The sequence below is a fragment of the Lonchura striata genome, chromosome 3 (genome assembly GCF_046129695.1).
Source record: "Lonchura striata isolate bLonStr1 chromosome 3, bLonStr1.mat, whole genome shotgun sequence".
Taxonomy (NCBI): Eukaryota; Metazoa; Chordata; class Aves; order Passeriformes; family Estrildidae; genus Lonchura; species Lonchura striata.
Window position 1 is genome coordinate 28,839,680 of NC_134605.1, and position 9,844 is coordinate 28,849,523.

Below are 9,844 nucleotides of genomic sequence, written 5' to 3' on the forward strand. Positions count from 1 at the left end.
ACGAATCACATGAGTTTTGCCAAGGATTCTGTGAAATTCATACCCAAGTCAAGCTGAGGCATGTAACAGTATTTTGAAATGGATAGTAGGTCTGAAGATGTCCCTAATATTAAACCAAATTCAAGATCTGCACTGGTGGTTAAATGCTAGTTCAGTCTGCAGAGAGTTATTTGCTCTCTGGAAGACATCTATTTGGTTTAAACTTGTAAATCAAGTAAAAATTTATGTAATTAAAACTCCCTATTGAAATATCAGAGCACCTGCATCAATTTTTCTTATGTGAAGAAAGTTTTTAGTATCTCTTAAAATTATTGTTAGTGAATTTACTAGGCCAGCCTTCACAAAAAACTCAAGAGATTATTTTGAAAGTATGAGCTAAGGGGGAAAACCTGAGAGGGATAGACACATTTCTTTTTTTAGGCTGCCAGGATTTTACAAGATTGAGTGTTACTTTTTCCTTACAGATTGTGTCAGATGCTGCTGGACAGGGGGTTGCCATCACTGGGAACAATACTTTCAACAACTGGAATTGGCCTAACGCTGTGATCTTCGCTGCTACTGTGATCACGACAATTGGTAAATACTTATGTCAACCTTCCTAGTTGTAGTTTTCTGTAGGCTCTACTGTTTTTTTCCTCTCCCATTTCTGTGGCAAGGTAGCCACTGAATAAAGTCCCCATGGCTGGAGCTGCCTAAAGTGTGTTCACCTGCAGATTCATGGAGGAAAACCAAGGGTTTTGGCACTCTCTCCATGTGTGTACAGAAGAGAAAAGTGTGCCTTTCCAATAAGTAATGGATTAAACGTGCTGTTGGGGTTGGCTGGTGTCATTCCAGTTCCATTGATTTATGCACTTAAATTTCCAAATTGTAAAATTCCAAAACAAAAGCGTAACAAAGCATTCCATTAAACTAATACCTAAAGCAAGTGCATATGAGGTTTTTGGATTGCTGTCTTGTTATACACAGGCATTTTCTTGAGCTACTACTAAATTATCACTGTTCCTGGCTTGCAGAACTAACTGTACTTTTAATCCACCTCTTATAAAATGGTGAAGTAGAACAACTGCTGCTTTTTAAATATCTCTACTGATTTGTACTTATAAGATCTTCTGCACTGGAAGACTTCTTTCTCCTGTGATATATAGGTTTTCAGAACTCAACATCATTTGCCTTCTGCTTTTACAGAAAAATCTTTGCTACATGGTGTTGTTACAAATTTGTTGCACAATTACAAAAAAAAAAAAAAAAAAAAAAAAAAGGGAATGCAAATAACCAGAGAGGACTGAATGTAGAAGTCATACTGTGAAACAATATGCAGTACTGTGGTTTTCTTTATTATTTAAAATTCACAATACTCGGTTTATATTATAATTTATGAAAAATATTGAAGTCAATAAGACATCTAAATTAGAAGACTCTGTCAGAAGTTCAGAAAATAGGCTACTGATTTTAGAGCTTGAATCTGTAATGCCCTGTTGGGTTCTATGTCCAGCAAATAACTAAGTTCATTTGAAATATCTTGCACTTACTTTCCTTGCACTTAACTCACAAGCTCTTACACTACAAAGGTACCAAGTCACAAGTTAAATGTGTACAGTGGATCTTTCACCTGGGAGCTAGCTTCGGGATTAATTTTGAGTTTCATTCTGTAAAATTAAATCAATCAAGTTTTAACAGTGCTGCTTAAGATTAGGACATCATATTAGGAATTTTGAGATGAGCTGTATTTTCTGTTTATCCCATCTTGTCCAGAAAAAGATGCACAAAATCTAGGCAACAGTTAAAGTAATGGAATATGTGTTTGTTTGAGTAGAATTGAAACACATCCAGTTTCAGATGATGAGCAGCTGGAGTAAACTAAATCCCTTTTAGATGGTGAAATAAGGAGTACCCAACACAGTAGGAGCCCACACAGTGATTTGTGCACAGGTAGAATTACCTTGAATTCTCTTCAACCAGAAAAAACGGAGGACATACTTATCTCGTTCAGGTTACGGAAATGTTTCCCCAAAGACACATGCTGGGCGTCTCTTCTGCATATTTTATGGGCTTTTTGGAGTCCCTCTCTGCTTGACGTGGATCAGTGCTCTGGGGAAATTCTTTGGAGGACGTGCCAAGAGGCTGGGCCAGTTTCTGACGAAAAGAGGAGTAAGCCTGGTAAGCCCTTACTTGTTTACCCTTGAACCATGTAGTTTTGATGCATGAATTAAGCTTACATTTCATAACTTGCCTGCTTATCTTGTAGTAAATGAATACTTGCACAAATTTTCCCAAATGGTGTTGTTGCATTGAAAGAACTAAAAGAGGGATGAGAAACTAAAAGAGGGATGTGTTAGTCTGCAAGAATTTAGCAAAATGACATCTCATAAAAACCTTTGGTACTACTTACATTGAAGATTATTAGAACCCTTAAAGACCATTAGAAATGTACACAAGGCTCCCCTCAGGCACAGGAATGAAAATACTCCGTCCTGCTTGGCTCCCACCTGCCTGTATCCTAGCACAAATATTTCCTGCTGTGCATTGAATCTACTGCAAAACAGTATTTTGTTCTGAGTTACTGGCTTTTGCTTTTTTGTTTGTAGCATTTTGTTGGTTTTTTGGTGATGATTTGTTTGGTTTTCTTTGTCTTCCCTTCCCCACTGCAAGTGAATTTTCAGTTCTATCTCTGTACAGAAATGGGAGGCAATGCAGGGTGATAGTGCCTGGAAAGCACTGGGATTGCTTTAGGTCCTAGTTTCAGAATCAGAGCAAGAAATTTCTTGGTTTTACACCTGAGAAGAAAGTACAGAAAATAATGGTGAAGTATGTGTGTATGTGGAGGTTTGTACAGAGGTTGGCATGAGTGGCAAAGGGAAGGAAACAGAAATGGGAAAGAAACAACTTAAAATGCTTCTGATCTTCTGTATTCAAATGAGTAAAAGGAAAACTAGAGGTACGGATGGCTTTTTAGACTAGAGTGCTCTGTCCATATCCCATGCCAATTTATAAAATACTAGGGACTTCTTAAATGCTTCCAAGAGTGTGAAATTAAACTATGAGCAAATAATCCTTTTTGAGCAAATAGTTGTAAGAATAGGGAGTTATGCCTAAAGAAAAAAAAAAAAAAAGTGTGTTTACTTCAGTCACTTTTAGGGACTTTTAATTATGGTAGCTAATTATTAGCACAAAACTAAAATATCTGGTTCTGTCAGGTGATTCTTGGTACCATGAGTGGAGAAAAAAAAATACTGAGATCTTTTCCTGACTTTTTCTCTTTTCTTCACAGAGGAAAGCCCAAATTACATGCACAGCTATATTCATTGTTTGGGGCGTGTTGGTCCATCTGGTTATTCCTCCCTTTGTCTTCATGATGACTGAAGGATGGAATTACATTGAAGGCCTCTATTTTTCATTCATCACTATCACCACCATAGGATTTGGAGATTTTGTTGCTGGTCAGTAATTGTATTTTATGTATTATTTCATTATATGCATAGTGTGGCAATTCTACTTCCAAACTCTTAATTTGAAAAGATGCTTTATAAGCTTTACCAGCACATTTTGCAGGATAGACCATTCCGTTAAAGCTGGATACTGGTCCAGTGGACTGGATCTGGCTCTTCAGTGTTGGTGCAGACGCCTAAGGCCTTTTTTCGGTTGATTTTGCAGCCAAGTTCTAGAGTCCATAAGTCATTCTGGTACCTCAGGTCTGTATTTCAGGCAAGAAGCTACCCTGCCCACCATGTTAGTTGGGCACCTTTGAATGAGATCCAGTATACTAAGCAGGACGTGTAGGCATTGGGCAATGTTTTATACACCTGCCTAGAACCTGTCAATGGAGAATACTGAGCATATTCTTCTCTCCTCCTAAACCTCTTCTTTCTCTAAAATCCAGTGCTTTGTTCAGCACTTTGGTCCTCGTAAGTGGAACTCTGAATCTTTTTCTCAAGGAAGGTACCTATATATGCATACTTCAGTGTCAGGAAGAAGACTTGTAACTTTTAAACAGGAAAATGTTCACTTTCATATCTTACAAAGAGAGGATAAATATGCTTCATTTTTATTTTGTTAGTCCAGTGGTCAGAATGTGTGGCCAAGAACTGGAAGATGTGGGATCAAGCTTTCCTTTCATTTCCCCACTTGCTGCCTCTCTGATTGGTGTTCAAATAACAAGCCTCTTTTAGTGAGGAAGAGAGCAATTCTCAGGGTCATAGATTCAAAGGTTTATCAGCTGTGAGTCTTCTTACAGTAATGTTTTTGTTTTTAATTTCCTGTAGGTGTAAATCCAGATGCAAACTATCATGCGCTTTACAGATATTTTGTGGAGTTATGGATCTATCTGGGACTAGCTTGGCTCTCACTCTTTGTTAACTGGAAGGTCAGTATGTTTGTGGAAGTCCACAAAGCAATCAAGAAACGGAGGAAAAAAAGAAAGGAGTCATTTGAGAACCACCCTCAGCCGAAAAAAACCCTTCAAATGGGTACTTCGAAGGATGTCAACATTTTCAGCTTTCTTTCAAAGAAGGAAGAGACCTACAATGACCTTATAAAGCAAATTGGGAAGAAGGCCCTGAAGACAAGCAATGACAAAATGATAATAGTGGAAAATGCCAAACAAATGAATGCCAGTATAGATGTTCAGGTGACTTACACAAAGACAGAGTCATTTGAGTATGATGAGGCTTCCCTGGACATTCAAAATGGTCACGTACTGAGACCCCTCCATGACAAACATATTGGAGACAGCCCTCTAGAAGGAACCATGTTTGTGAACCAGCTGGACAGGATTAGTGAAGAAGAAGGTGAAGTGTGGGATTCCAGAGACTATCGGCCCTTAATATTTGAGAATGCCAATATAACATTTGTAAATGAAGATGATGATGAAGAAGAAGATATCTCAGATGATGAGGAAACGTCAAAATCCTCTATGGATGATAATCTTGCAGAGGAATCTGAAACCGCAAAAAAATTGGTAAAATTCCCATCCTCTGATGAATCTACCTTTACCAATAATGAGCTAGAACTTTCTGTGCCTTATGAACAACTGATGAATGAATATAATACAGTAAGCAATGTAAAGGCTGCCACGTGAAGCATGCTGGACAATGGTTTTCTGAAAGTGGTCAGTGCATATTGAACACAGAGCAAGGAGAAAAATATGTTTGCAGCTTCTCCTGTCTCTTTGAAAAAAAAGCAAGTCCCAGACTAAGAAACTTCAATCTCCTTTTCCCATCCTAAGTTGGCTTCTGAGCCTGTTAGCTTTGCTTTTCTGAAAGACTTGTAAAATAAGTTGAATTTGGAGTCCCACTCCTTCTTTAGATTTTATGGTTCTTGAACAAAATAGAAAAGACTAGTTAATACACTGGATCTGCTCTGAGCTCATGCATTTCATTGAGGAAATAGTTTGGGAGTGTAACTATACTGTTGCAAGATTGTTTTGGGCATCAAATATGTTTGGTTACTTCCTTAGCCTTTCACCTCTGAAAACCTGGATTTGAATCGGGCATTTATCATAAATGAAATCAAGGGAGCTGCTCATTGTTAAGTTGTTACTGGCAAAAATATGACACTGTACTTAAAGAGAAACTTTGGATGGGATGCCAGGATACTCAGATCTGAGCTGAGCTGTGCTAGTAGACTGAGAAGGAAGTTCTGAAACATCTTCCTAGAATATGTCAGCTTGTCAAATTAGAGTGAATTCTAATTTCATAAATAAAATATTAAAATTAAGAGTTCCAAAGGAATGGATTGAGAAGGAGCCTTCTAACAAGGAAGAATCTGGGATGGAGCTCACCAGTTGGGCTGCTAAGCTGCACATCAGCCCCAGAACTGTCAAAGAGTAAGGTGACTGGAAGACTTACTGATCAAAGCATGTATGGGCACAAGCAGGATGCAATGAACTTTTTAGTGTTGAAAGTGTCCTTCCACTGTCTATTTCCTAAAGGACATACTTGAATAAACTTTATACAGTATCTGTGTACAGGTGAAGTTTTACTGTTCTTAGGAAAAAAATCACCTTGGGAAGCACAGATATTCTCCAAATGCCCTAATGCCTGTCAGAAGGGACCTGTAGCACTGCTGCTGATCTGGGCAGTGTGTTAGTCAGTATTGTTGTTTGATGTTCCTTCCTGCCTTGGTATTCCAGACATGACTTGAATAAGAGATTATTTTTGAAACAGTTGATTACACTTCATATATTGTTTTGTTTTGTTTTTAGATTTTGACCTATGTGTGTATACAATGGTTATTCTATCTCATGTGATAGAAGGTTGGGCAATATCAAACCTTGGGTAAACTGAGATGTGATCAAGTGACTTTGGGCCATAAGGCACTTTAGAAAGAACTTTGTCTCTAAGCTTCTAAAAGTATTATCTTTTGACTTGGAGATGGGCTACTCACTAGAAGGAAGCATATCTGTTCATAGAATGTATGCCCAAATTGTTTGGGCTACAAAGAAATTTTGCCATAGTTTTCTTTTTCTTTCTTTCTCGATGTCTATGCATTAACCCTGACAACTCTTATAAATGAGGCTCTTGATTATATGCTGGCAAGAGGTATTGACTTCAGTTTTATCCAATACACTTGGAACAGAAAATAGCCAAGACCTTTAAACCTTAACATGTCAGATTCTGCTGTTTGGTTTTAGAGTATTTAAGCCATTCTGGTATGTCCAAAAGTTTCCAAAGTTCAGTGAATAGTTAAATGTTGTCTCAGTCTCATTTTCAGTGTAGTGCTGGCAGACTCACTAGCTCTGTAAGAAGACCTTTTGAAATCTTGCAATGCTAGTCTTATATTACTGGCTATTTCTGATAACTACAAATATTGGCTGCAGCTTCAGTTGCTGGGCTGACCCAAGGAAGATGGAGGATATATGGGAAGCTATCACTCTGGGAATAGCCTTTAGTTGGGAAAATGTGAAGTTATCCACTGCAAAACAAGGGACTGTCTTTACTATTCTGTTTCTTTCCTAGAATTTTCTACATATATGAAATTTTTTCAACTAGAATGTGAGCAGATGGCCAAATTGTGGCTAACTCGTGTCCACCTGTCATAATAAACAACCATGGAGTCAACACAATTTGATTTGTATTTTATCTGCAATTTATGGTAGTATTGTTGAAGAGAGATTCTCATTTGTAATCAAATTTTATTATATTTACGCTATTTGGAGCAGGGGTGGCTGGATGAATTTGACTTGTATCTGACAGGAAAGAGAGAGAGGCCATATCAAGATGATTCTTATTTACTTCTAGTAAGATACCTTAATCCCCACTCTTCTAAAATTACTCCAAACCCTTCAAGTTTTTGTATCTGAAGGGTTGTGGTTGACAGCTGTACTTAGTAACTGTAAGAAATGTTAGGAAGGATTATATGCATATGTGCAGGATGCTTGTATAGTCAGTTTAGCTTTCTCTTTTCCTTTTTTAAAAATATTTTTTGTTTAAAAACGTCCATGCTAACTTAAAATGAGAAAGCGCTGCATGTAGTTTTTGTAATCCTCCAACTTGTCTTCCATTATTGATGCAAAGATTGAAGTTTTAGTAACAGTTAGAGAGCTACAGGACAACAAGGAGAGAAAAACTTTCAGCAAGTGCGTGAAATGGAAAAGCATAGTCCAATCTTCATTTAAAAAACAAGAAAAAAAGAAAAAAATCACTTTAATAGTGAAATAATACAACCCAGACACTTGGCTGGGCTGCTTTGATTGGGAGGGGATGTTGCACACTGGAACCCAGACTCCGTTCTGCGTAGCAAAGTGCACTTGTATGCCAGAGCTGAGAATAGATGGGGTCTGTTTCATATTATCAAGCTAGATGTGGCTCTCTGGCCTTTCCCACTGTAGTCAGCATAGACTATAAATCTGCATAAGTATCATGGGATTTAAAGTAATAGTTTAAATTTATTAAAACAAAGTACAATATTCCCAGTTTTTCAGGGAATCATGATCACACCTCACAAAACTGTTCTCAAGATATCCCACCATGTGCCTTAATGTAATCTTAACAATGGGAAAAAATTCCTCTTTACACAGGGGCCAGAGGAATTGGTCTCATTAAGCCCTACATGTTTCAGAGTTTTGGAGGGGTTTATTTGGTGCATAACTTTCATAGTGGCTCTCTCCAAAAAGCTGAACCATTCCCAGGGTTTTTAAAATTATGGTGCCATCTCAGAAGTGCTGAAGAGCTAAACAGGTCAGCTTTTTGCCTGCATGTCTTCCATGTCTTGAGAAAAGAAGCTGCCTGGGGAATCTAAACTAATATCTTTCTGGCTTCAGATTTACATGTAATGACTTAGAGGGGTGTCCAGGCTGGGTTTTGTTCTATTCAGCTCCGAAAGTGACTTTGAGTGAATTCCCTAGTGCTACCTGATTGTGTCTTGTAGTTATTTCAATTATTTGGTCAATCTGGAAATATTTTCTTTGGATAACTATTGATTTCATTTAGCTAACAGTTTTCTAGGTGAGATAGATCTCTTCCCGGAAAGAGAGGAAAGGGGGATATTAAAGGAAGGAAAAAAGCTTAAAAGCATGTAAAAGGAAGGGATGGAATAGCAGTGAAAACTCTTCTTTCTAGCTATTGCCTACAAGTAGATTTTATTTCTAGTCACATCATGTGAAGGATGAATTCACTTACTAATTTTGCCAAGATGAGCCAGTACTTTCAATTTTACTCTTTTTTCAAAAATTAAATCCTGAAATGTGACCATGGAAGTCTCTTCCTACAAAAGGCCTTTTTAGTGCTATAAGACTCTGTGACCCCATTCTTCATGACATCGTTGTGATGTTTCTTGGGTTTGTATTGCATTGTTGAAGCCTGTTTTTACCAGAAGGGCATCACTTTCAGATACCTGTCTCACATCAGGCAGCCTGACACATCTGATACACTGGTACGAAGTCACTGAGGAAATACAAAATCAGAGTATTTAATTTTTATGATCTAATGATTCGTGAATCTGTTGCTGGCAATGGGTATCACAAAGCATGCAGAATTAAAACCAGACTGATAACAGATCCATGGTGACACAGCTGTATGTGTGAAGATTTTATTTTTCCTCCAGTTGATCTGGGAGAGTGTGTAGAGGCAGACGAGGAGAGCAAAAAGCAATATGTATGTTGACTAAACAAAAGAACTTTGTAGACATGTAATTTTTGTGCCTCGTGGAATTCATTCCATGTGTGATGGATTTAACTTTTAAAAATTAGCTTGTCTTTTATATAGCTTTTGACATTTTTGCAGTTCTGACTCTTACCACTCCATAATATGCCTATCTGTCTGTTCTTTGTTGCTGATTGTCACTGGAATCACACTGTATGTAAATATTTGCTAAGTCTTTGTAAAATGTAATTTATTTTAATATTTTACAATAAAAAATTTACAATTTATCCTCTCTGTCATGACAACAGTGGTAATCAATATTTTTTTTTACAACTACCTACACTTTTAATGCACCTTACAGATGAGTCTGGTCCTGGCCCAAAGAGCTGGAAGGTAAAGAGCCAATAAAGCAAGTTGTTTTATGCAAGCAGATGTCTTAACTTGTACGGGGTATTGATGACTTCAGTTCAACGGCATCTGACCTTCAATTAGATACAGTGTAACAAAGTATTATTCAATGTGGATTTTGGACAGCTTTTGAAAAATAAACTGAAGTTTATTTTAAGGGCTGTGTTTTATCAGTGGTCTGCTTTTAAAGAAGTTGCAGAGAGATGGGAAGTGTTTAAATTAGGAACTGTTCAAATTAATCAGTACTGTGATAAAATGGACATTTATGACTGGTATCTGAATCTCATGCCAGAGCTATTAAAATACCTGAGTAGCTGTTTATGAATTTTTGCAATATTTCTAGTAGCAGTGCTCACCAT

At 37.5% G+C, this 9,844-nt stretch overlaps 1 protein-coding gene across 1 annotated transcript in view; it reads left to right on the plus strand.

Moving 5' to 3' along the window:
* The window catches only part of KCNK5 (potassium two pore domain channel subfamily K member 5), a 35,001-nt gene extending 25,497 nt beyond the window's left edge, over positions 1-9,504 (plus strand). Inside the window, exons 2-5 of the mRNA XM_021550436.2 lie at positions 465-576; positions 1,991-2,157; positions 3,269-3,437; positions 4,260-9,504. Of these exons, the coding sequence (XP_021406111.1) occupies positions 465-576; positions 1,991-2,157; positions 3,269-3,437; positions 4,260-5,074 (1,263 nt within the window). The 3' untranslated portion in view covers positions 5,075-9,504. The remainder of the gene's footprint in view (positions 1-464; positions 577-1,990; positions 2,158-3,268; positions 3,438-4,259) is intronic.
* The last annotated feature ends 340 nt before the right edge of the window (positions 9,505-9,844 follow it).